The 27,347-nt window shown below is 39.8% G+C and overlaps 1 protein-coding gene across 1 annotated transcript; it reads right to left on the bottom strand.

Annotated features, from left to right (window-relative positions):
- Window positions 1-277: 277 nt before the first annotated feature.
- LOC140916570 (vitellogenin-2-like) lies at window positions 278-27,347 on the bottom strand. Its single transcript, XM_073358228.1, has 36 exons — window positions 27,308-27,347; window positions 27,163-27,183; window positions 26,897-27,048; window positions 25,538-25,789; window positions 24,765-24,926; window positions 24,526-24,674; window positions 23,714-23,864; window positions 23,433-23,590; window positions 23,178-23,343; window positions 22,134-22,259; window positions 21,581-21,799; window positions 20,781-20,998; window positions 20,511-20,612; window positions 19,795-19,915; window positions 19,562-19,663; window positions 17,833-17,952; window positions 17,560-17,749; window positions 15,537-15,630; window positions 15,216-15,401; window positions 14,297-14,441; window positions 13,946-14,144; window positions 13,683-13,858; window positions 12,955-13,268; window positions 12,729-12,750; window positions 12,147-12,197; window positions 9,141-9,269; window positions 8,138-8,350; window positions 7,895-8,037; window positions 7,134-7,272; window positions 6,427-6,568; window positions 5,611-5,797; window positions 4,991-5,085; window positions 3,759-3,856; window positions 2,655-2,814; window positions 1,121-1,282; window positions 278-401 (listed from the first exon to the last, which is right to left on the bottom strand). Exons 1-36 carry the CDS (start codon window positions 27,345-27,347, stop codon window positions 283-285), a joined length of 5,223 nt encoding a protein of 1,740 aa, XP_073214329.1. The 3' UTR covers window positions 278-282.

The following is a 27,347-nucleotide window of genomic DNA, read 5'->3' as shown; positions in this document are numbered from 1 at the left end:
GCAAAACAGACCTCTTCCTTTCTAAATACTGTGAAATAAGGAACTCTTTGCCATTTCTTTTTAGATGCACAGATTTATTAGGAAATCACATATGTATGAAGAGTCAGTATTGTTTCTACAGCGACAAAGTGTAACATTTCCTTAAAAGATCAGTTTTCTCCAAGAAGATTCAGTAGGACTTTAAACACTTAAATTAACATATCTGTGATTGCCCGAGAGGAATTTTTTGGCACCACAGTATAAAAACAATGCTCCAAGTTTCTAATCTGCTGAACTGTAGCCTCATGCAATGCACTGTAGTTCCTCACATGAACATGCTGTATGGGCCTCAATTGTGTCCTGTATATCTTCTGACTTCTGGTCAAGCTTCATCTGTCCCTCAACTAAGCTGGCAGCTGAATCTGGACGTGAAGAAAAATGACAGATAAGAATGAAGAAGAAAAAAAACAGTCAGTTTGCAACACGTGGGATTTGTCATACAGACTCCATTAGTACACTGACTGGACTTAGATTCTCCTAATTATCATGCACATTTCATTTGACAAACTGGATTGGAAAGCAGCCATCACAGCAAACTAACCATTAATTTAAAAGACAGCAATTATAATGCTCATTTATACTAGTTCATTTTGAATCTATTGTTTTTTAAATGTCAAACTCTGAAAACGAAATTGCATTGTAGATACCAATATTTGTGAAATCTCAGTTGCTGTCTTAGAGTCTGGCCCTAACCCACCCCTCTAAACCATTGACAAAACTCCACTGATTTCAATGGAAGCAGGATCAGGCCCATAGACAGTGATGAATAAACAATAGATAATATGGGACCTCCATTTAGCTACAGATTTAAAAAGTCATTACCAGGAAAAACATCGTAAAATGCTGACAGGCAACATATTTATTTTTACATCCACTGAAGTTAGTGTCACACACCAAATGTTAGCGATTAAGACTCCAATTCAGCGAGGTCCTTAAGCACATGCCAAAGCTTATGCATGTGAGTACTTTCATTGAAATCACAGAGTTTACTCACCTGCTTAAAGTTAAGCACCTGGCTCATCAGGGCCTAAAGTAGTAAATATTTGTATAGCTCCTATACTATGATTTTTTGTTGACTTACCCGCTGGCAGACAATGGAAGCCAACCGAAACTGGGGTGGTCTCAGTTGCTGAACATCCTTTCACGCAGCGCAGCACAGGCTCAACAGGATAGCATTTTGAGTCTTCGCCCTGAAGTCGAATTGTTTTCTCAAGTTTCACAAGTGAGCGCTGCAGTTTACAGGCTGCCAATACAACAATCATTGATATTTCAAAACCGTCTGTAAATGGCTTTAGATTTTCTCCAAAGTTCTCCATCTGCTAGTGATAATTTGTGTATATCAAATGAATTGGCTCCATCCAAAGTTCTATATGGATCATATGTAAAGCAATATCCCTAACTAATAATTTTCCTTTGCTTTATTTAATTCGATCTATATGGGGATATAGGATGCTTATTTCAGATGGAGTTCTGAGTTATCTCTAGATGAATATGGAGATATTTAACTTAATATCCTAATGAATATTATGTGGGTAAATTGGCTCACTGAGTAAGTGCAAGACTTGAGTTTAACAGAGAATAGATCTCAATCATCAGGAGAAGGACCTGGAGCTGTGCACAAATAAAAGTAATCAATAGAGAATGGCATGAATATCATGACCATTCTGATTAAATATATTTGTAGATATATGGTAGATCTGGTTGTTATTGCTATGAAGAAACAATCCCCATTGGTCAGTAACAGATAGGTCTGATCTTCGGTGATCACTACAGCCAGTTACAGGTGGATGAGAAGAACCTCAACTTACTACTGAGTATAATTTTACTCTCTCCATGCACACATTGAATGTAGGCACTATATACGCTGAACCGCATTGTAATCTAAACTAATGTAACAGAATAAACTACAAGGGCCCCGATTCACCAAACAGTTTAAGCATGCACTTTACTTTAAGCACATGAGTAGTCCTAGTGAAATCCATGGGAATACTCACATGTTTAAAGTTAAGAATATGCTTAAGTGCTTTGTGGGATCAGGCCAAAAATAGTAGCACTGAGCCAACAATTTAAATTGTCACTCAGAGTAATAATGAGAGCTGGTCAAAAAAATCTGATGGAAAAGTTTTCTGTCAAACAATGCTGTTTCATTGAAATACCATTTTTTTGCAGGAATGTGTTGATTTTGATGCAATTCTCCATGGAAAATTTTTGAAACAATTTGAAATTGAAATGGAGTATTTTGTTTCAACTCTCTTCTTTCATTTCCTCTTGATTTTCCTCTTTTGTTTCATTGTGGCTTTATTGTTTAATTTCAACTTTTAATTTTTTTAAACTTAATTTTTAATATTATGTATGTTATATTTAATATTCATATACCAGAGTTAATATTTTATAACGTTTCAATGTTATCAAAATGAATCAGTTCAATAAAGTATTTTTGATGTTTTGAATTAAAATTATGTTGGAATTTCTGTTCCGAGAAATATTTCAAGATTTCAACTTTTCATACTTATTTGGGATTTTTTTTTTCAAAATGTCAATTTCCCACAGGATGGAAATTCAGTTTTCTGACTAGCTGTAGTAATCATACATTATGTATAGTAAAGTTTTCATACCGCCAGCACAAGGCTTTTCTGACAGAATCCAAGACTGCGCAAAGCTCACTGCATCTTTAGCTACATATCCATTGGGCATCTGAAATTCCTGTTTATTTTCAGCATCGTATTTTCCACAAATACCACACGTTTTCCCTGCCATCCAGAAAGCAACTTGAACCTTTGTGAAAACAAAGTAAAAGTTAATTCAAGTTTATATTTCAGGATAATGTCAATGAAACAAAATTTTGTTACAGAATGGTCTCCTGAGGTAACATAATTGCAGAGGAAAATAAAAGTTAAGGTAAAGCCAGATTATTTGTTTTTAAAGAACAAGATTTGATTCTGTGCTTTCCGTAACAATCACTCTGGCTGAGATTTTCAAAGGGGCCTGAGTGAGAGTTATTTGAGTGCTTAGCTCCATGAGGTCCTTTTGAAAATCCCTGTGTCCATGTCTAACCTATTAAATGATTGATGCTGAAGATGTAAACATTTTGTTTGATGGATGTTTTTAATAGATCAATTAGCACTTGCTATACATGCCATTTATTGATCTTCTACATTCCTAGCAGATGATTCTTCTATTAGAGTTTTTTTTAAAAATCAGGGTTTTGACTAGTTGAAGAGTTATATAATGAGAAGTACAGGGGACAGGAATTCAGAATTCCTGAGTTCTCTTTGCAACTATGTCACTGACTCAATGTGTGTCCTGGGCAAGGCACTTCACCACCCCATGTTTTAGTTTATCTAACACACAGGCAGGTTCTGAGGCTTAATTCCTCAGTGTCTGCGAAGCATTTTGAGATCTTCGGATGAGAGGTGCTATGTAAGAGCTGAATATTATGATGACTGCCTGGAGGCTGTTATTCTGTAAACTCTTTTACCCTGATCTTAAAGTTGGCTTTGCAAATGCAGACCCTTGCACTCATGCAAAGTTTCATCTACTTCAGTGAATAGGAATCTGTATGGATATTGGAGTCTGAATGTGGAACTGGAATATCACTAAATGGGGTAAAATAATCTTGTACTCTGATTAGCAGACATTCCCTTGTGTAAATATGGAATTTTGTGGATTTTCTGGGAAGTTTATGCAAATGAAAACACTAGCGGAGGAGAGAAAAATACCTTGAATGTACGTCCATCAAAATATAGTTTATCAATGCCATAGTCAGGAGCCACAAGTGACAGACCTTTCTTCTCACTGCTGATCATCAGAGAAGCATCTGCAATAAAAATACAAATGATCTTTTATAATCTTTATAATAATTCTGTAAAAATATAATCAAAGCCTTGTTTTTCTTCAGGTATTTTGTTGTTGTTGAAGAAGCAAAACACACTGTATATTAACAAATTACTTTCCTTAAAATTTGCAAATATGGAATGTAGTTGTTGGCAGGAACTAGGGAAACATGATTTTAACTCTATAGCCCTAACAATCACATTTGTATTAATTTTCCTTTGTAAATATTAACAGGTTCCTGGGAATAACAATGGAGTCCTCCAATACTTAGTATTACATTTTTGTAGATAATTAAGGCCCTGTCTACACTCCAACAGAGTCAGAAGACTTGACTGCAACTTGGTAGTCACCTGATCCATTTATAGTTACCTGTAACCAAGTCAATGATAATGGGATAAAACCCTGGACTCCCAAAATGTTAATCCAGTTTTGGAGAGGTTTGGCGCATCAATGTCCTACACCTTTTAATTGTGTTATTATAACCAAGTCGGGGGACAACTGTATTGTATCCAGCTCTCTTGCTTGTAAACAAAGTTTTAATGTGTCTATTCATAGAACAAAATGTGTATGCATTGGGAGAACAGAACAGGCTCTGCCTTGTGGCTGACTTTATCCCTACAGTTCTCCATATTTTTTGTTAGTGTTCTGTTTTTATAAATATTTCTATTGATATAAAATCCCAAAATGTCACATATAAGTCAAATTGGCAAAAAAAGTCCCACCATATAGATATGGCAACTATAAGAAAAACTATATTTGGAAAAGTTTAATCATATAAGTGATTAAGACATTTGGGCTAAAAGAATACCCTTCCTCCAGTCCAGAACTTCTGAGAGTCAAAATCCTACATGCCCAAGCATTTTAGAAAGGGAGCGGTGGGTCAATGAACCTCAACTGTCTCTTCCTTAACTTTTCAAAAGTTCCCAATTCTACTCTGTCTTTATAAATGCTGATCCGCAAATATGTAAATAAATGCACAATTTGTAAAGAGTAAATATTACTCTTTAGCCCTAAGTACAAAGCAATATCACTGCCAAAATGGTAGAAATACCTCTACTGGAGTATATTTCTCTCTCTCCTGATCCAACCTATGAGAAAGGGCTAAATGGACACCTACCAAAGTCAGATGTATATGTGACATTCTCCACTGGGGTTTCAACACCATTGACCATGAGGTTAAGAAGTCCATTTGCAGGATACATGTCAATTTCACTTTGAAAAGAGAAAAAATGCATTTATATTCTGCTCTGATTGTGTTCATGAACACACCATGTCCAGACTACAACCTCTTTCACTAAATATCCCTGATTTTAGCATTATTTTGTTTCAACATCATAGTTATAAAGGGAAACACTGACACAACTCTGGGTGCAATACCACCAATGTAACGCTTAGACGGAAGTCTCTTCTGCGTTACATCTGGACGGTGTGATACCTTTGCATTTCCAGTGTCAGGCCAGAAGAGGAGCTGGATGAAAACAAACTGGCCAAATCACAGTCCAGATAAAACGGATGTGGGGCTGACGAGTTGCAGAGTATGTGGCAGAGGTAACATCTGTTCCCTCTGAGGAAAATGTAGGGAGAGTGCCCCTCTTTTTTTAGTGAAGTTTGCAAACTGGTACATCTGTGGCTGTTTCTGGATTCCCAGGTTTGCAGCAGAAGCCAAGAGTGTTTTATTCGAGGTTGCCTTTGTCACTTCAGGACTGGATGATTTTAATGAGTTTTAGAATGACTTACTGACTGCCAAGCTTGATATTGATTGTTTTAAGGTCAGCATATTCTTCTGCATTCTTCATCATTACCAGGAACTTCAGTTCTGGGCTACAATCCTGGGCCAAGATGTGGTAGCAGTTTGTGGGCAGTGAGTAGTTAAACTGTACCTCATTGAAGGTTGTGATCTTGTCTTGGGAAACTGAGCAACGAGCTGGTAAAAAAAAAACATGCCATAGAAACAAGTGAATATTTTCCTTTTCATAAGAGATATTTATTTAAACATAATATTTTATTTTGGATCTACATTTCAGTGAGAGAACAGATAATATTTTTCTCTAAGATTACATGGGATTTAGGCTACTCAGTGTCCATAATCTCTAAGCAAGGCATGAAAAATATATTCCTCACATTTTAGCAACAAATTAGTTTTCTGACAATTCAAAATGTATCAGTTCATATTTTCCAGAACAAATGATTAAAGTGAAGTCATGGATTCCTGTGTAAATTTATCTTGACTCTTGCAGACAGACTGGATGTGAAACAAAAGCAGTACGTGCACCAATGTGAGGAGTTTTTTGGAATTTAATGATTCATTAATGATTTAATGAAATGATTTTTCTCTGATTTCCAATCTGGAAATAAATACTTTGGGGCTTCTGTGCACCATACATTATGTTCTCTACAGTTGGAAATGAAGTAACATTATCATAATGAAGAAAAATCACTAGAGTGCTATTTATTTCTTAAAAAGAGAAAAACCTTTCCATGTATTATCAGACAATGCTAAAATAGTGATAGAGCCTGTAGAGCTTGTGCCTCTAAAGAGGGAGAACTGCTGACCTTTCAGATGCTCCAGGACTGCGGATGGTGCTTCAGAAAAGAAATTCCAGATCGGGGGCTGCAGTGATGAGGCAGAGGCTGGTAGAGAAGGCCCTACAGGCAATGACAGCGGAATCCTGAGGGCTGTGTTATAAATGGTCAGCTGAAAAGTAATTAGAAAACAGATTTAAAATAGAGTTCAGCAAGCTATTCACAGCAAATAATTTATCTGTTGATTTCAGCCTCTTTTCCTATTTGTGAATTATCTGCGGGAGGACGTAGATTTTTACAGAAATATTGGTTTTTTAAAATTATTTGACAAATAGTTGATGTGAACATAATTCAGCATATTCACTTCTCATGAACTCTTCACCATGACTACTGCCAGTATTCACTCCTGCTATGTGATCGGTCAACTAAATCATATGGTATTGTTTCTGCTTTCTGAGCGGATAACTTCCAAACTCAAAAAGAGTTTCCGAGATGGATGTACAAACACATATTAACATAAGTAATCATGGCACTTTCTCTGAACAAATATCACCACACAAATGTCCTTGGAAAGAAAGTAAAAGCGTCAGAGACAACCGTGAATCAATATCATGGTTTTAATCTGAACGAATGTTTTCAAATACTTTTTTGGAATGTTGACCCAGCTCTAATAAAAAAAGCATCAAAGTATTCTATCCGGTGAAATATGTGATGGCATGATTATGCTGTATATTCACCTCAGGCAGTTTGGCGACAACATCAAAAGTCCTTGAAGAAGTTAGAGCCACAATCAACTTGGCCTGTTGAGAAGGATTTTTGTGCTGTATTTCAGAGTAGCCTAGTATATAGGCAGCTCCCGGGATGAAAGTGTAAAGCCTTGAAAAAGAAAACCATTATTTAACGGTAAAAAGTTTACTCAGGTCCCTCAGACACTCAGGTATTGGATATCTGAGGCATTTCCATCTGACCATAAGCTAGAGGAGATATTAAGGACTAGCCCCTTTGTTGTGGCTGAGAGCAGATGATGTGGACAGCTGAAAAGGCCTCTGGTGTGAAGGAGCTCTTATGTGGCACAAAGCCAGCATACGCAGCAACTGGCACAAGTCAGAGCAGTCCCCAGGGCAACACAGGTCCACTGTGAGAAATAGTGAGCCATAATGGACTCCATGGCAGGCCCCATCCCCACTCCCCGCTTTACTGAACAGGAGCTTCATGACGTAGAGAATCTGGCCCTAACTTTTCAGTAACTTCTGTCTGGTATAAGGAGATTACTTTCCACTTGTACAGTATGGTAGGTTTGGTATAACAGTATATGGTTATCTTATACTCCTTAGGGGTCGTTTGATGAGTTTCCAAACTCAAACAAATCAGAAACGAGAAAATATAGAGACCAAGAATTGGCAGTTAATCACTGGAAGCTCAAGGCTGAATATGGATTTTCCCAGCTTTACTGGTACATCGTAAAATAAATTGCTGAAATGAAAGAGCAAAACCTCACCATTTGGCAACTGATTTGACTCTTGAAGGAACTTTAGGCCACTCCAGTTTCACCTGCATGGCTGGGTGATCAGCAAACCAGCCAGTTACAAACTCTGAAGAAATCCTGTAGTCCCGGCAATCCCGGCCCCATTTCAGATAACTCTATAATGGAGACAAAAACATTCAATTTTTTAAAAAGTAAAACATACTTGAGATCGCTGTATTGTGTTTAGAGCTGTGCGGTGCTATTTTTGAGTCTTACCGCTGCCTTGTGAGCATTAATGATTGAAGCATCAGCGCAGACTTTCCATGTGCTTGATCCTGTGATGTTTGACACAAACACTTGTATCCTGGGTCTGGTGGAGTATAAATCTGCGTATAGCACGAGCTGGAAGCCTGCCAGCTTTTTATCATTTTGAAAAGCACGAAGAATAACAGCCAGTTCTGGTGCTTTACTGTCTCCTAAAAATTTAGGCTAAAGGCAAGGGACGAAAAAAAATGCCTCAGAACAATATTACAAAGAAATGACTATATTGTGTTAGCTTTTATTTACGGTACAAAGAATATAAATGGAAAGTAAGAAGTTGACAAATGCATGTAATTTTACACATTACAGATATACAATAATATAATATAAAATAAATAAAAATGTAATGGGCCAAAACTTGCAATGCTTATTCAGCCACAACTCCAGCTGATGTCAATGGGAGTTTTCACAAAGTGAACATGGAGTAAAAGCTGTGGGATTTAGCCCAAATAATTAGAACAAGTGCATTTTTCTGGAAATAAAAAAAAAGTGTCTAATTAAATCAGCATGTTTTAGGTATGCTGTTTGTTGTTAATACTTAGCACTACGCTTTGGAGACAAGCTGTTTCTTTGTGCCCCCCTGCCTGTCTGTCTATATCACCTGTCATCTCTTGTCTTATACTGTATGCTCCTTGGGGCAGAACCTTTTTGTTCTGTGTTTGTACAGCGCCTAGCACAATAGGGTCCTGCTCCCCAGGTGAAACAGGAGCAAGCAGTCCTGTGTTTCACCGTGTTGGAAGCATGTGGCCTGCTCCTGCTGTTGGCTTTTGCACAGTTATGCAACATGGGAGAGAGAGGGAAGGTTTCTTGCACAGACATCTTTCTCTTGTGCTTGCAAACAAGAGGCAGCACAGACTGGGAGCTACTTTTCTTTGCCCATTAGCTGGGCAATAATTGCAAGTCCATGCCAGTGCTGCCATGCTAACACACTGCATTTCTTGAAGACTAAGAAACTGACCCGGGAACCTGCTCTGTCAGTGTCTTCGCTGCTACTGGAACTAGAACTAGAGCTTGAGGAGGAGGAAGAGGAAGAGGAGCTGCTGCTGCTGGTGACGCTGCTGCTGCCTGGGACTTTCTTTTTGGGATACTGCAACAATAAAAAAAAATCATCCTTAGTAGAGCAATTTAAGGTAGTTCATAGGAAGTTGTTCGAAATGACAATGCAGAATATTCTTTTACAAGCATATTCTAATTACCAGATTATTGTCAATAACCTTTAATGGAGTAGCTGAATGATTTCCAAATATTATTCCTTTTTAATATCTTTGGGTCTAACCCTACAAATTGTTGCTCACCCATGGATCTTCTTGCCCAGGTAGTTCTTACGTATCTGAGCAGACCCACTGGGTTATTTGCATAAGTAAGAATTACTTGTATGGATAAGACTTGTCAGGATCAAGCCATAAAGCAGGTTAACTTTTGCTCTCTCTTTAAGACTACTTACACAGGAACAGTGCATTCAAATAGCACTTCTGCTTTACAAGCTCTTCCTATGGCTGCATATAAATAATACCCAAATCACTGCCACACAGCAAAGCTTTGGTCTGATATAAAAGAGCAGCACTGACTCAGTCCATTGCTCTTTAGCAGTTTAGGGCCTGATCCCATGAACGGCTGAACCACCACTTTTCATCTTACTTTCCTACCGATCGCTTTACTTGCCATGAAACAATGATTGCAATGGGAATGGTTGGTATTGACTCCTCTTTGGATCAGGCCCTTAACAGGCACCCGCCACTGATTTAAAGTAACACAGGCCGGTGTATTCTGCCGCCTTTGTCAATGCGGCTATGCTAGTTAGCTAAGAGAAGCTAGCCCAAGATGTCACGTGGTCAGAGCCTGCCAAATTATTTAAGTTCCTCATGGCACGGCTTTTGGGCTAAGCTCATGAAGGGACTTAGGCGTGGTACCAGTGAGTGTTGCAATGCCTAATTTTCATGCACCCTGTCACCTAGCGGAATTCTTAGGCCCGAGTTAGGCATGCATTCTCCTCTACAAGGCCTGGGGAAAATTAAGTGCCTCAGAAAGAGATTCACAAACACCAGCCAACTGAGTGGGGAGCCACCTAAAGTAGCCAATAGGAAATGCCAGGGAGTGGGGCATGTTTGAAGCCCCACCCCTCAAAGATAGGTAGGTGCCTAACTTCACCTTGGATTCATAGCCATGAACCGTCACCTGGTGTTAGGCACCTAAGCCAGCTCTGCTCCTTACAAAAAACAAGAGAGAGAAAGCCTGCATTATAGCCAATAGTCCGGGAGCTCAGGGCACTTGCTGGGGGTTGGGAAGCCTGTTTTCAAATTCTTGCTCTGCCTGATTTGAGGCAGAGATTTGAACTTGTGTCTCCTACATCCCAGTTGAGTATCCTACCTGCAGGCTACAGGGTATTCCAGGGCTGGACTCTCTCAATCTCTCCTATCGGAGGTGGTCCACTTTGTATAAATAATTAAATGAACACATGGAAGCAGTGACTTCAGTATAGATCTCCCACATACCCAAGAGTGCCCTAACCACCATCCACCCTGAATACCGAACATCCTGGCAGTCAGGACATGCTCCTGAGAGTTGGGAGACTTAGGTTTAAGTTTCTGCTCCAAATCAGGCAGAGCGGGGATTTGAAATAGGTCTCCCACATCCTAGCAGTGCCCTAAACTACTGGGCTATTGGGTGTTCTAGGGGATGGACACACTCTTGCTCCTCTTCCCACATGTGGTCACCCCGGCTGTCTTTGATGGTAGGTATGCAGAGCACACTTATCAGGCCCTGCTGGGGAGATAGATGAGGGGCTGCCGAATTTGAGAATCTCGCTGGGTCTCAAAGGTGTGAGCTAGCACACTGAACACTCAGCAATGTCAGATTTAGGCAGATTTGTGCATGCCCACTGGTGGAAATTCAGACACCTGAAGGGCAAGGCAGCAGCTGAGTGGGGGATTTGAGGATTTCAGTGGCACTAAACGTTGCACTTAGGCACCTAAAATGACAGTTAAGGTAGGTCTACCCTGCAATTAAGCACCCACGGCTGGCCCAGGTCAGCTGACTCAGGCCCGTGGAGCTGGAGCTACAGAGCTGTTTAACTGTGGTGTAGATGTTCGGGCTCCAGCTAGAGCTAGGGCTCTGGAACCCTTCCCCTCACCGAGTCCCAGAGCCTGGGCTCCAGCCCAAGCCCAAACATCTACACTGCAATTAAACAGCCCTGTAACCCAATCCCCACAAGCCCCAGTCAGCTGACCTGGGCCAGCCATAGGTGCTTAATTGCTGTGTGATCTACTTTTAGACTAGGGTGACCAGATAGCAAATGTAAAAAATCGGGACAGGGGGTGGGGGGTAATAAGAGCCTATATAAGAAAAAGACCCAAAAATCGGGACTGTCCCTATAAAATCGGGACATCTGGTCACCCTACTTTAGACACCTAAGTCCCTTTGTTGATCTAGCATTTGGGCCTGAATCTCTGTGGACTTGCACCTTGTATAGACATTCTGCTTAGCTAGAGTTTTATACCCACTTTGCACAGGCACAAATGCCTTTACAAGCTACAATGCAGTGGAAAATCTGGCCCTTTGTCTTCTTATATTTCTGCAAAACACTGGAACATATTTAGAAACTGTAAACATCATAAAGACTGGTTTCAGAGGGGTAGCCGTGTTAGTCTGTACCAGCAAAAACAAGGAGGAGTCCTTGTGGCACCTTATAGGCTAACACATTTATATGGGCATAAGCTTTCGCGGGCTAAAATGAATGAGGTGATTTATAGCCCACCTGATGAAGTGGGCTTTAGCCCACGAAAGCTTACGCCCAAATAAATTTGTTAGTCTCTAAGGTGCCCCAAGGACTCCTCGTTGTTTTTGCTATTATAAAGACGGTACTACCACTTATTTTCCGTCACACAGGTAGTAATTCCCACGTGAGTTCTTGCAGTATTTTATTCTACCCATGTCAAGTCAGACGCAATGAGTGAAGAAAACTTACCTCCTGTGTATGTGCTGACTTGAAACGATACTGATAGATCTCTGGAGTTCCCTTTGAAAATGATAAAAGTAGGAAGTTGAAGAGCCTTACACAGAAGAACCTGCTTTCTGTAATTGCATTGAAATGTGCAGCACTGCAAGTAAGTAAGGATTTCAGACTGAAAAACAACAGTATAATCTTGAAATGTTTAAACAAAAAAATGAATGCTCCTAAATTAGCAGCCCCTGGAAACGCCACCAGAGAATTGAGACTGAAACATGCAACAGCAGAGCCCGTTGAGAGAGACCAATAAAGCAAGAAAGATCGGTCGCCTCATTCTGGTGGCCTGTAACAATACTTCAGCCAAAGCAGGGGAAGCCCTGGCGATACTTTAAAGGGGTCCCCTGAGACAGGTGGTTGCCTGGTGGAAGTGGGGTTCTTAGAGCAGGTTTCACAATACTGGACCAGTGTGTTCTGTAGCAACAATTAATAATTTCCTGATATGCTACGCAAAGCCGCCGGCTATCCGAAATATACCTCACGCTGACTTTATCTCCCCCACCCCCAGCCCCCCCACGCATCCCAGGGACACGCGCGAGGTACCTGCGCTTGGGAATACTCGCTGCCACCCCCGCCGCTGCTGCTGCTGTTCCTCTCTATGACGAGCTGATGCCTGCTCCCAGGCCGACGCGCTTTACCGCTGCTGCTGCTGCTGCTGCTGTCGCTGCTGCCGCTGTCGCTGCTGCTGCTGCCGCTGTCGCTGCTGCTGCTGTCGCTGCTGCTGCTGCTGCTGTCGCTGCTGTCGCCGCTGCTGCTGCTGCTGCTGGTTTTGCTGCTGCTGCTGCTGGTTTTGCTGCTGCTGCTGCTGGTTTTGCTGCTGGTTTTGCTGCTGCTGCTGCTGCTGCTGCTGGTTTTGCTGCTGCTGCTGCTGCTCTCGTCTCTGCTTCTCGGTTGCAACGTTTTGTCTTTCGGATCTTGACCTTTGACCTTCTGACCAGACGGGGAGGAAGACGAGGAGGAGGAGGAGGAGGAAGACGATGAGCTAGATGGATATTTAGCACTGGGCTCTGCCCTCAGCTCCGTCACCTGGGTCTTTCCTTTCTTGAGAGACTGCGTCTTGCGCCGCTGGGTTCTATTGCCAACCTGCATCAGCGTTTCAAAGAACCACGCCGGTGATTAGACACATCAATAGAAATAAATTTTTACTATTTTATCTCACTGGATTTCCAACTATTTACTTGTTCTTTCCCTTTAAAGAAGCACGGCTTCATCGCTGTGATTATTAAATCAGATGTGGTGGGAAAATAACTGTCCCCACTTACTTAGGCTGAAACTCGTCCATGTGCAGAGGGCCAACACCATGCCTACGTACCACCCCAGTTCCACTCAAGCCTTTGATGTTAACTCACACGCAGGCCTCTCATTTGAAATTTTACCCTTCTTACTACCCTTATTCTCCATTTTCCATGCAGATATTCCATACTGTATTTTAAAACCACTGCTTTTTGTTTGTTTAAATATGTCCCCATACACCCTCAACGCCTCGACGTCAATTACCTTAAACACATTTTCAATTCCTAGAATCTTCTTCAGTTTCGTTTGAACCCCGTCATCTGGAGATGAATCTTCTTCTTCCTCGGACTCTAGGGTTACCACCTGGATTATTTTGGAAGCTGCTCTAGATCCTGCCTGAATCTCCAGCTGTATTTTGTCTATCGCTGCATCTGTACGGGCTACACACCAGATACATCCATTAGGAGATCTACTGCTTCAGCTGCACTGACATGGATAAACAGAAAATCTTGTATTCAGTACTATACCTGGTTTCAAAACGATTTTAGCTTCATGTTCTCCAATTAATCGGTGAAAATATGTATTTTTTAAAACAGAAGCGTCTCGTGCTCTCCTGTAAAAGCAGGCCTGACAACCAAAACGAGTCACTTTGACACAAATGGCTTGCGTATATGTTTTTCCTCTTGTACTGTGGTGAAGTTCCTGTTCAGGACCGTAGGAATATTTCTTAGGTATGATGTCAGAAGTCTCTCTTTGCTGCATTAAACATGAGCACATTAGTACACTGGTAGCATTTTCACAGACAAGAAGTACAAATATCGCTATGCATATAGTAGAGAAAATAAGTATTAATATACAAACATGGAAGAGTTAGTTACCGTCACGGCACCTTCTCTTGAAGTTTTTTCAGACGATTTGAAATGCTCCTTCAGAATACTTGATCCAGCACCTTCTGGGAGTACTGGAATCTTCTTCACTGTGCCTGGTTCTCCTATATTTCTTGATACAGCAAAAGCCTTATGCCTGTGGGATTATGCATGAAATATTTATAAGTAGCTCCAAAGGGCTGTTGGATGGATTTAATCATGTCTCTATTAAAATGTCTCTATTTTAAGAGTCACACAGTTTTGAACACTAAATTGTAAGAGCCAAATAAATATTTATAAATGCATTTTTGCAGCCTAATAACATGACTTAGGAATCATTCAGTCCTAGATGAACTGCAGGTTGGTATAAAGACAATGGGTAACATTTTCAAAACCAATTTGACTTAGGTTCCTGAGTGCCTAAGGGTTTGGCTATATGAACAAGCAGGGGTGTACACTGCCTCTCACTAGCCCGCTGTGTGCTAAGTGTCTGTGTGGACCCTGCTGCTGGGCCCTGAAAGTTCCTTAGTGCACTTTGATGTACCCCCCTTTGAAATGGCAGCAGCAACAGAGACCACATAGACAGGTGCAGCGGACTAGTGTAAGGTAGATTTACACCCTAGCTTGCTTTGTACTAAATATTCATACAGCCAAGCTCTAAGTCAATTTTAAAAGTGGGAATTAAGTTCCAAAGTGATTTAGGTGCTTTTTGAAAATTGTATCCCATGTTACACACACACACACAAAAAAAAAAAAAAACCAAAAAAGAAATCATGAATTACACTCCACAAAAGAGGTGCAATGTAACTAGGAGTCACATGTATCTCTGATCATGTGAAATGATTATACTGCTTACTGTGTTGGAAGGTTTCACAAAACAATAGATTGGGGGGGGGAATTGTTTTAAATGACAGAAATTTAACAACTCTACCTTCCCATCGCTATCTCAGTTTCCTGTTGGCATGGGGTTGTTACAAACTTAAAACTTTTTTCCTTCATGTCTATCTTGGCATCAAATTTCAATGGAGCTTGTACACGGAGTTTGGCGTGAATTTCAATAGAAGACTGAAAGTATTCTGTGTTGATTCCCATCATTGCCACTGTGTAAGAGTAGATACTGAAAGAGAGTGAAATTGCCACAGATAAGCAAACAGACACTGTATTTAGCCACTGCTCTTTAAGAGGTAGAACTCCCTTTCCATAGAAGTCTCTGTAAATCTCAAAACCATAAAAATGATAACACTTTCCTTACCTTGGGCTGATGTCAGCATGAAGTTGCAAGCTGGATTCATACCACTGTGAAGGTCTAAAATCACCAGATAAAGGAGGGGACAGCTTTACTTCAACTACAAGAGACCGAGAACAAAAGTAAAAGATGGTAAAAGTAAAAATAAACAAGTAAAGAGAAAAGGCTCTCGTAACAGATTATTAATGAAAATAAAAGCCATGGTGATAAGAGCAAAGTCTTGTCCTGGATTAAAAACTGGAGAATCAATAAGAAACTCAGAGATGTAGTGAACAGCTACTCCTTAAAGTAGAGAGACATTGGCAGTCAGGAACATGAAGGGTACATACTAGAACTAAGGCTAGTTAATTTATTATATTAATTAATGATTTGCAGGGGAAGTGGTGAGCAAGCTGGTGACTTGTACTGATGTCACTAAGTTATTTCTATGTGTAGAAATCATAAAAGATTCCAAGAAAATCCAGGAAGACTTATATGTGTTGGTGAATTTGATGGCAGGATGGCAGATGATATTCAGATTGGATAAATGGAAGGTGATGAACACTGGTAAATATAGGTCCTGATTCTGCTCTCAGTTATACCAGTGTAAATCAGAAACAACTCCACTCAAGTTATGGAGTAACCAGTTAAGTGGGATAAGAATCAAACATCATCTAAAAGGCTTACATATGCTGATCAGCCCTTAACTTGCAAGATTCATTAAAGGAAAGAAATAAAGGAGCCCAGTTGGATACCTCAGTGAAGAAATTGGGCCAGTGGGCAGCGAATGGGATATTTGGGGATAGAAGTTATTGCAAAAGTTAATGATATGATATTGAACAATGGTATGTGCTCTCCTTTGGAGGTAGGTGTTCAGTTTTAGCTTGCTCATTTTAAGAGAGACTAAAAATGGGCAACAAAGATAGCAAATGATATCATAAGACCTACATATAGTGAGCAGCTACAAAAATTAGGCCTTGAAAAGGGAAGAATTAAATCACAACAAAAGGTTCCCCCTCACCCCCACTCTCCTGTTGGTAATAGCTCACCTTACCTGATCATTCTCGTTACAGTATGTAATGGTAACACCCATTGTTTCATGTTCTCTGTGTATATAAATCTCCCCACTGTATTTTCCACTGAATGCATCCAATAAAGTGAGCTGTAGCTCACAAAAGCTTACGCTCAAATAAATTTGTTAGTCTCTAAGGTGCCACAAGTACTCCTGTTCTTTTTGTGGATACAGACTAATGCGGCTGCTACTCTGAAACCTTAAATTTACTGTTACTCAAAGGTATAGTCCCTCCCTTTGACACATTACCGTACTACAGGACAAAAAGGATCACTCAATTCAGTTAATGACAGGCAAGTTTAAAACAAAGGAAAATGTTCTTCACACACTGTGTAGACAGTTTGTGAGATTCACTGCTGCAGCGAAAGAGAGAGTCAAATAATATTATCTAATTTAAAACTCTTCTGCATAATCTTATGATCACTAAATATTCTACCACCCATTCAAACATAACATGTCTAAACTGGAACTCCTCATGTCCCCTTGCAAGCCCTCTACTCCTCCTCCCATCTCTATAATTCCTGGCAATTCCTCCCAGTGACTGCTGAGCCATCTTCAGTTCCTCTCTCTCCACATTGGTACTAAGTCTGCTGGGTGTTTCTATGCATCACCTTCAGAATCCACCCATTCCTATAGAAAAATCTCTTGTCCAGGTTTTGGTTATTTCTGACCTTGAGTACTGTCACCACCTTCTCTTTGGTTTTTCAGATTCTTACCTCACCCCCGCCCTTTTCTGTCCATCCAAAATACTGCAGCAAAAATCATCTACCTTGTTTGCTGCTGCAACTACGTCCCAACCAGCTTCAAATATTTTCACTAGCTCTCCTTCCTCCCTTTCTGTCCTGGCTTTTCAAGGTCCTACGTAAATTAGTCCCTCCTACCTTTCTGTTCTCATAACTTTTCACTCCACCTCCTCCTAATTTGTCTCCCATCCCATGGTTTGATCCAATATAGCAAATCTTATGTTCTCAAGCTCACCACGGGTTGTTGCATGTGCCAGAGCAGTAGTATATAAACTGTATTCCAATGGCAGACCAACAGTGGTAGGGACGATGTGCCGAAATTCTCCTGAATATAATGGCAGAATCCATCGTTCTGCAATGCCACTTTGGATTTGATGGATCACTCTCTTCAGCCATGCGTGTCTGTCTGCTGGTCCAGTCACAAGCTACAATGTAACAGAGATACAGCAGGTTAGATGAGGATATAAAGCTGCCAAACACTTCAGACAAAATTAGGGGGAGTCCATACTTTAATAGCCTGCTGAATGATATCCTTGTTGATGTCAGCAAAGGCCAGCTCTTGGCCAAATAGTTTTAGGTAAGCTGATAACACAGGATTTTCTGAAGGCAACTCCCTCCATCCCAGAAGCTAGGAAACAAACAAAGAAACAAACAAACAAAAGGCACTTAATACAGTATATTTGCAAATAAACATTTAATAGGCAACAGAAATGGCCACTGACTAAGCTATATTTTTTCTTTGCCATTTGTGTTTCTTTGCTAATATCATAATGTGGCTTTTCAGAATTCCATGCAATTCAAACATACACAAGTGACTTCATATATAATGTATGTATTCTGACAAGATAACATTACATCCAATGCAGAGGGTCAGGTCACGGCCTGCCACACCACTTAAACCCAATTTAAAATAGGACCACAGAATCAAATAAATCCTTCACTTGAGGACACAGAAGTTCTGAAAACAGACCGGTTGCAAGGGGAGGAAGAGAGGCATGATCTGGGGAGGCCAACCCTGGGCTGGACCTCTACTATGTGCTATGGAGCCCAGGTTCATTGGGGCTCACTATGCAGCGAGGTACAGGGTGTTTTGGAAACAAGGCCAGAGTGGGAGGCTGCTCCAGACATCCCAGGAGAATGCAGGTGATTGAAACTTGGAATTTCCAAACCACAGGAAATTCCAACATTTAAAAACTAATGTTCCAAATAGAAACAAAAACTATAAATTTTGATATTACTCATGGAAAGCAAATGCCAGCATTTTTTTGGTCTCGAAAATTTGAAATGTTTCCATTCAATTTTTCAAAAACAAAATGGAGCAGCCAGCTATCCACACACTGGGGACTCCCCCAGCTGCTTTTGCCTCTGAGGGATACCTTGGGCTGCTCCCAGAGATTTGGGAGTAGACTGGGCATTGCCTGGAGTTGGGGGTAGCTCGGGAAGTCCCCCAGAGTCTGGAGAGTCCAACGCCATGGAGTGGGGAGTCTAGAAGTCCTGAGAGTCCTGTCTCAAGGTGAAGCACTCAGGGTTCCCAGCTATACAGCGGGGAGCCTGAAAGTTCTGGGGTCCCAACTCCAAGGCAGTCAGCATGGCGGGGCTACCGCAGAACCATGGACCCTGAAAGCCCACGCTCCCCAGCAGCACATCGGTGGAACGGGCAAGGAGCCAGGCAGGTTTCCATCAGAACCCTCTTTGCATTTTGGCAGACGTTCATTGAAAATGAAAAATTCGGTGATGTACAGTGTTGTAGCTGGGTCAGTCCCCGGATATTCAAGAGACAAGGTGGGTGAGGTAATATCTTTTATTCGACCAGTTTTTGTTGATGAGAGAGACAAGCTTTTGAGCCACACAGAGCTCTTCTGTTTGCCAGACCTGAAGAAGAGCTCTGTGTGGCTCAAAAGCTTTTCTCTCTTACCAACAGAAGTTGGTCCAATAAAAGATATTACCTCATCTAACACATTTCTGTGAAACATCTAGGTATCAGTGAATTGGCATTTTCCAATGAAAATCCATTTTGTTTGAAAATTCTTGACCATCTCCACAGAAGAATCCTTCCCCTGCTATCCCAATGTGAATCTCCACAGTGTATAGCTGAGACACTCAGACTGGGTTCAGGGGCGTTAATTTGCCTCTCAGTACAAGACTGAACTGGTGCTGAGAGTCTTATTAAATCCCTCTGCCCTTGATGAATTCCACCCACAATACATCACATGAAACAAAATGAGAACAACACATACTGTTTTCCCAATCTCCTTTATCTTTCTGTATGTGGAATATTCTGCAAATGGGATGCTTTGTTTCCTTATAATATCTGTAAGACCTTCTGCACGGACACCAACCTAATAAAAAAACAACACTGTGCATGAGAGGGTGCACTACAATACAGTTAAAACATACTGTTAGTGAAGAAATACATTTGTCAAAAATAAACTTTGATACGATCTGTTATTGACTTAAATATAATATTTACCTCTAGCAAACTAGTAGCTGCACCTGCATAGTTTACAATCAAACTGGAAATTAAAGCTGATGGGAACATTGTTCTTGGACTGTTCATAAGGAAGATATTTCCAAATGCACCAGCCTGATATCTACCTGTTGTAGAAATTAAAAACAAAACAGTGCAATGTTGTTGTTCTATTGACCTCTGGGGATGTCAATCTGAAGTTTATAATCCTTTTTTCGTAAAATATATTCTCATGAAGATTTTCAACATTTAGGTCCTGACCTAGCAAATGTTTACCAGCGAGTATCTATATACATGAATATACCACTGAAATCAATGAGATATTCAAATGAATAAATGTTTGCAGGATTGGGGTAAAATTTTGTACTAACAAATGCAATGAAACTATCTGATCAAACTTAAATATTCTAAGTACATTTTATTGCAGTAAAAGGCATTTTACAAGAAAGTTAGAGAGCTAGTCAAATAATTTGTAAACACAAATATACTCTAATAATTCTTCATAAAGAAGAAACACATTAAACTTTTCAGAATTCAGACACAGAAAATATCTTATACAACTAATTAAATACTCCTTTCAAAACTCTTTAAAACCTTCCAGCCATTCCAAAAGGAAAGAACTCTTACAGATAGAATCAGAATGATTTACATTAGTTCTCCAAATGACTGGAAAATGGTGTTTCAATGATGAACACTCTCTGTAAATTAATTTTTTTTACTCACTGTAGTAACCACCAAGAGGAATAACTTTACTGTAACGAAAGCTCAGTCGGTCAAGTTTGGGGCTCAGTAGTTTAATGGCAATGTTGCAAGCAGCAGATCTTTTAAAAAAATGGATAAAAATATACAAAAGTAAGCTAAATTTTACCAGAGTAATTTGAGTCAGTGTGTGTGCATGTGTGTGTATATATATATAATTTTACTTACAAGAATGTAATAGAAATGGTACTTCACAGATAATGTACAGTTTTACTTCTCTCTCTACTTACACATTATAAAAGCGTGGGAATCCAATTCTTGACAAAGCTTTCATGTGGGAATATACAAAACTGGCAACTTGCATATTGGTCTCTTTCAATATCACATTAGCCATAGTTGTTACCAGAGGAAGTGCAGGCCCAGTTTCAAATATGACAACACAAGCCATCATTCGGACTTCAGGAGGAAGTGAATGATCCACAAAGATCTGGAGAAGAATGTCCTGCACCTGGAGAGGGAAAATATAATTTCATAAGTGTCTAATAACTTCTAAGGTGGGTATTCTCCCTTTCAGATTCAATGTATAATTTGTATCAACAAATCACACATCCATAATAAAGGGAGAATAGAACCTCAGGCGTAACCTTTTTTCCATTGCATGAACTGATGAATTAAAGAAAAGTGTGGGGACATAATGAATAGCTTTTGAGAAAATGCTATGACTAGTGAGACAAATTTATCTGTGATGTAACTCCATTGGTTTTGTGTATTTGATCCCCTGCGTTCACTGTCATTTAGACCACTTTAGCAAGGGGTGTTCCAGTAGCAGACCAATGACAATATGTGATTAATATAAGATGTCACATAATATGACAAGTGACTAAAGAAACACCATTACATTTACCTCCCAACAATTACAGTGCCTAACACGATCAGACCCTGATGTCACTTGGGGCTCTAATATCGTGATACTAATAACAATAAAGAATTGTTCTGAATTCACAAACACTGCACCACTGAACTCACTTTCCCCCTGGCATATATTCTGCATATCTCATTATTCAGGTAAAGTATAATTGATTCTGCTTACCTTTCTGGAGTCCTTCAAGCCTATATGCCTCAAGGCCATCACAGCTTCGACCTGAATATGGACTGGGAAATTAGAAGCACCAGATGAAAATATTGGCAAGAACTTCAGGATGCGCTTGACACTGGCTGGTTCTCCTGCATTGCCAATGGCTTTCAGAGCTAATGCAATGTCATCTTCATTGCCCTTGCTGGCTGCCTCGGCTGCAAAGTCATGGAGGGGCTGCAAACAAAGCAGATTCTTTCATACAAAATTCAGTCATACGCATATTGTTATCCTCACCCTATGACTGTAATGCAACTGATGCGATTACAAATATTCAGTGACCTCCTCAGGATTTATTCTAAATTAGCTATGTATTCAAGGGTGATGACAGCTTCCTGGCTGGTATCGCTTGGCTACTAAGGAAGCTTCTGGAATGAACATTTGTAAATTAAATCACTGTGTATATCCTGGATCATGTTTTCTAGAATAAAAATGATCAGGTCTCATTGCAGTTTCATCTTTCTTATCTTTTTTAAGCTGTTAAAAACTATCTGAAATGAAAAACACCTACCTGAAGAGCTTCACTAGGGCAAGATGAAGCCAGAGAACAGTGTCTGTTTACCATGGATCCATATCCCAAATAAGCAATCTGGCGAAGCATGGGAATTCTCTCAAGTTGGGAGCTGGTCACTAGATCCTGCAGAAGGAAAAGAGGCACCTCTTTAAATCAGGGTTATGTTCAGATAAGGACAATTATTTAGGATTCATCTAGAAAGGTTATTTAAAATTGAATATCTTTCACTTTCAATAACATTAAATCAAGCCAGTAAAATATTTTACACAAGCTTGAGCCAGATCCACAGCTAATATACATCAACATATCTCCAATAACTTAAATAGAGCTATGCTGATTTACATCAGCTGAAGACGTGGCCTAAGAAAGACAGGATACAAAGTACAAAGGATATGGGCAGGGGCCAATCTACAAATGGAATTTCTCTGGAAGAGTCTGTAACTCTTTATTATATTAAAGAATCATGCTCACTTCATATTCTGTGTTTTCTTATATTAAAAAATAGGAATATTAACTAGAAAGAGAAGAAAGTCTACTATAGAATAGACGGTTGCACTAACTGTATTGTAAAGAGTTCGATGTTTTTATTTTGCTAATATTTCACCTACAATACTTTTACTTTATTCCAGTGTCTAGGAATGTTATGTAATTACTCTGGACTGGAAAATGTAATGCTTTAAAGAGCTATTGAAATTATCTGGCACATCCATCACCATTAATACTTTAGAATTAACAGAAAAAGACGAACTGAGGTTTGATGGAAGAAGAGAGAATGTATGGTCCGAGAAAACTAAAATGGGGATAGCAATTCAGGGTAGGTGTGGGAGTTAATTTTTAATGCCAGCATAACAAATTGAAGATATAGGACCCAATTCCTTTTCCATACAGGCAACTGTCAATTGAAGTAACAGAGTTTTTCTGATACAAAATGAGTGTAAGTGAGAGAAGAATCTGGCCCCTGAAGTGCTATATAATCACTCATTATTATCAATTGTTATCATGATGATGTGACCAGAAAAGGATCCTGTATATTGTACTCACTGCTGCTACTGCAATAGTATGGCCATCCGCTTTTGTTAAATGGAGGGCAAAAGAAACAGCCAGAAGTGCTTCAATGTACTTAAAGTCATCCTTGCGAATTCTCAGCTTAAGGAACTTCAGTGAATCAATGGTGCCTGCCATAGCAATTCCACTCAGCAGCCAAACCCTGCAGCCGAGGTACAAAATCCATACATTTAGCTCTCTATGCTCCTTGTACAAGACATGTCAGTTGTGAGTGACACAGTCAATCATTACCTGTGATGAGGTTTATCTGAAAATTGCTTAAAGACAGACTCCAAGGTATCAGGGCTTGCTACCCGACACAGTTGGATAAGCTCTAAGTATTTGTATGGAGCATCCCCATGGAGCTCTTGCTGGTTGTCCTGGATTACTTGTTGCAGTGTTTCCACTATCTGAGGATAGAAGGCAGAGGGAATATAATAATTAGTTGCTTCTCCGTTAGCTTGTAATAATATATTGATCTTTTATTAGTCAGATAAATGGCAAAGCAGCTTAATAAACTAAGCATTCTATACCCTTTGCTCAGGGTTTTTCGTCTTGACTAGCTGAATTGGCATCTGGAGCAGTAGTGGTGGGAAATGATAAGGCAGACCTCCACAATTCTGCAGCTGCATTTCTGGAGGGCTCACATGTTCACTTTTCACTTCAACCAAGGTAAGTTCTTGTCTGGAAAGAAACAAAAAGAAATCAACGTGTGTCTTTTGGAGAAATAAGCTGTCTAGCTGCATCCATCTGACTTCACTGCTTTGGCTGTACAGTGGGGATATGGATAGTTCTTTATTTGTTTTTTCTATCACAATAATGATTTCTTGTGGTTATGGTCTTTCCAATGGAACAGAACACTATGAGGGGATAATGGGTATTTGCAATGAAATAACTGCTGAACTGGAGCTGAATTGTTAAGTGGAAATGAATTGTTATTTTCCAGAGCAAGAGATACTGGTTTTCTGATAACATATCATATATAGTGATATTATTCTGTGTTTGCCTCAAGTTCACTTTAACTCAGGGGATGTTGGTGCTATAAAGCGTCACTTTCTCAGTGGAATCGTTGTTGAATAGAAGCACTCCCATGGATTTAGGAAGCAGAATTATTTTTCCATTTTTTTCTCATTTAATTACAATACGAAGTTCAATTTAGATGCAGCAAAAAATTATTGTTAGTGCAAAATTCCCACAGCTTTTTTTTTTTTGGAGGGGGGGCAGGTGGAGTGGAGTATGAATGCCTGAAACTTTATCAGCTGCCATTTAGGACAACTCCCCTTTACTTCACTTGGGAGCAAGATCAGACTGATACCTTTACACTTATTTTCACCTCTGGTCTTACCTTGCCTCCATGACAGCAACACCAGCAGGTTCATTGAAAGGGGAGATCTGATAGACCTGCTGGGACACCACTTCTGTGATCAGGGTGCCAGAATCTGCATATTTCAATTTGTAGGTGAATGCAGCAGTTCCTTTTACAATCTTTTCTTTCTAAAAGAGCAAAGAAACTCATGTAATTCATGAGAGTAGACCATGAGAGTAGACTCATTTTTAGAGTGCATTTGTTTAAATTATTCATACCAATGGGCAAGAAGGACAAGGGCGGATAAAAGTCGTTCCAATATCCTTCACCACTTTATCCTGGCAGTTGTTGAGGTCTTTGGTTTTGGTAATGGAGACTCGGTTACTCCTCCTGTCCTCTTGGATAACATACCTTGTAAGGCAGACGCCTCCAATTCCAGCCTATAGAGAATGGTAGAAAATAACTGGGCTTTGTAGTTATATCAGGTCTGCATGAAAGGAAGAACTTTCCTCTGAACTGAGATTTAAAGTGAAAATGAAATTTTGTAAGACTATATGCAAACCATTTCTTAATTAAGTGTCAAAGCCTGCTCTCATTACGCACATGAGTAGTACTACTGAAGTAAGCAGGAATACTCAGATGAGTAAAGGCTGCAGGACAGAGACTCTATTTAGGAAATAATCAACTAATTGATATAGCCAATTCAATGAACACTATAGATTAGACTGAATAGGCTAAAGGAGGAAGATATACAATAAAGATCAAAATGTCTGATAATTACCTTTATTTTCCCCATAGTCTTCTATTTTATAGAGTGCACATATAGAGAATGTAATAGACAATCTGCCAGAAACAATCACCTTCATATATAAATGTATATTTTCTTTTGTCCAGATGAAAGTATTTTAACATTTTTGGGCTTGTGAGTGAGATTTTAAAATAAATACAAATAAACTCTAAGCAAGAGTTTTAATTGACTGAAAAGCATTTAATAACAACAAGTGATGCTTGGCCACAGGCAGCAAACTAGCTTGAAACTGGAGAAACAAACCTCTTGCAAGTCATATGCATTCTGTGACTTTTTGATAGTTATCTGCAGCAGGTTCAGAATTCCTCTCACAAGGTTAACGCACGTGACGGGGGTATCTTCTGGTGCATAAATGTTTCCAACCCGCCCATTGCTGTATTCAAACTTAAAGGGTTGGGTGAGACACGAAGTGATCAGCTGAGTGAGTTTGGAAGCTCGAATGAATGGATCTCTGGGCCAGATCCCATTGTATTCCTCCAGCTGTGGAGATCGGATCTGAGAACAAAATTCAGAAAATGCATTAGTCTCCATTCTGTGAGCGAAAATATTTTTACAGTATGTACTGTACACAGAAAATAACTAGGGAAAGAATTAACATTGCTATACATGGTTTACTCTGAATATAAACTGCAGAGACCTTCTTCTGTGCTGTTTGTACAGCACCCAATACAATGGGATCCTTGCCCATGATGGCTTGGGGGCTTTTAGGCACTAAGGTAAAACAAACAATAAATAAAAATAATATATAGCGATAAATACATAGAACTTGATTCTCCCCTCTTGCTCTTATATTGGTGTAAGACCAATATACCTCCATTGAATCAGGCCCACTGAGTATATTATATATTAAAGAAAAAAGCTAAAAACGTTTGAATTACCTCTTAATATTTTTTTAAAATCTATTCACATCAACCACTCTGAGCATAAAGTTGAATAGAATACCCAACATAGATTTTTAGTTTTACATAATAAGTAACTGCGCAGTACAAAGTCAGAAGAAGAATTTTAGGACCCTATTTCATCAGCCCTTATTTAGGCAATGCTCCCATTGAATCAACAGGAGCTTCAGCTTTGCCTGAATATTGAATAAGTAAGAGTGCTGAATAACATAAAAAGTAAGTTGGATAGAATTGTTATTATTAAGTATAAATTAAGGACTTGCCTCTGCTCCTAATGACTTCCATGGGAATTTGGAATGCGTCAGGATTGCCAGATCAAAACCTCAAATGAGAGCAGAATTGGACCCCTGGTGTTGCAGGCCAAGGTTCTCAGATATGACTAGTGATTTTTGGTGCCTCGATTTTCCAGTGATAAGTTTTGGTGCCTCCATTTTTGTCACCTGACCTCTGAAAATCAGATCCCATTAATGTGTCTCAAGTTGAACACTCCAAAATCAAGGCACCTCAAATCACTAGTCACTTTTGAAAACCGGAGCCATAACTCACAAGTCATTTCCCACTCCCTAAAATCTTCAAAGCTCTTTTCTCCATTGCTTTTTTCCTGTGGCTGCCTACAACATTCAATAGCCCAAGTATCGCTTTAACCTGACTTGCTATTCAACACTGGTTTTGCTTGATCTCTTTTGGAAATAGTGCAGTCTACCTTGAGGAGGTGAGCCCTCTGTGACAATCCACTGATCTCTAGTTTACAGGACAGTCTCAGCCCAGCTCTTGCCAAACCAGGCTCTGGCAGTCCATTTAGGGTCAGGCCCTCATAGTTGTACAAGTAGGTCTTGCTGCTACTAAAATCAGGCTCTGTGGAAAATGATACAAATATTCACTTTTAGTAATAGTTCAAAAGACATTCTGCGTCGTGGTCATTATGACAAAGGCATTGAATGAAGCTTAAGAAATGAACAGTAGACTTACCAGGGTCATACTTTTCACTCCCTGTGAAAAGAAATCAAATGGACACATGAATAATGGCAAACAAATTAACTTTGAACTTAAGTTTTTTGACTCAACTATAAAAACCCAGCAAAGACAAACAGAGAAGGGCTAAGTATAAACTTACCCACAAGGGTAAACACTAGCGCTAGTATGATTCCCCTCAT

The sequence above is a fragment of the Lepidochelys kempii genome, chromosome 8 (genome assembly GCF_965140265.1).
Source record: "Lepidochelys kempii isolate rLepKem1 chromosome 8, rLepKem1.hap2, whole genome shotgun sequence".
NCBI lineage: Eukaryota > Metazoa > Chordata > Testudines > Cheloniidae > Lepidochelys > Lepidochelys kempii.
This window is presented reverse-complemented; position numbering and strand designations above follow the sequence as displayed.

Coding starts and splice junctions, on each gene's coding strand:
- LOC140916570 (XM_073358228.1), bottom strand. CDS start 27,347: ATGAGGGGAATCATACTAGCGCTAGTGTTTACCCTTGTGG. Junction 27,049..27,162: donor GAGTGAAAAGTATGACCCTG/GTAAGTCTACTG, acceptor CATTTTCCACAG/AGCCTGATTTTAGTAGCAGC. Junction 5,798..6,426: donor AGTCCTGGAGCATCTGAAAG/GTCAGCAGTTCT, acceptor TTTTTTTACCAG/CTCGTTGCTCAGTTTCCCAA.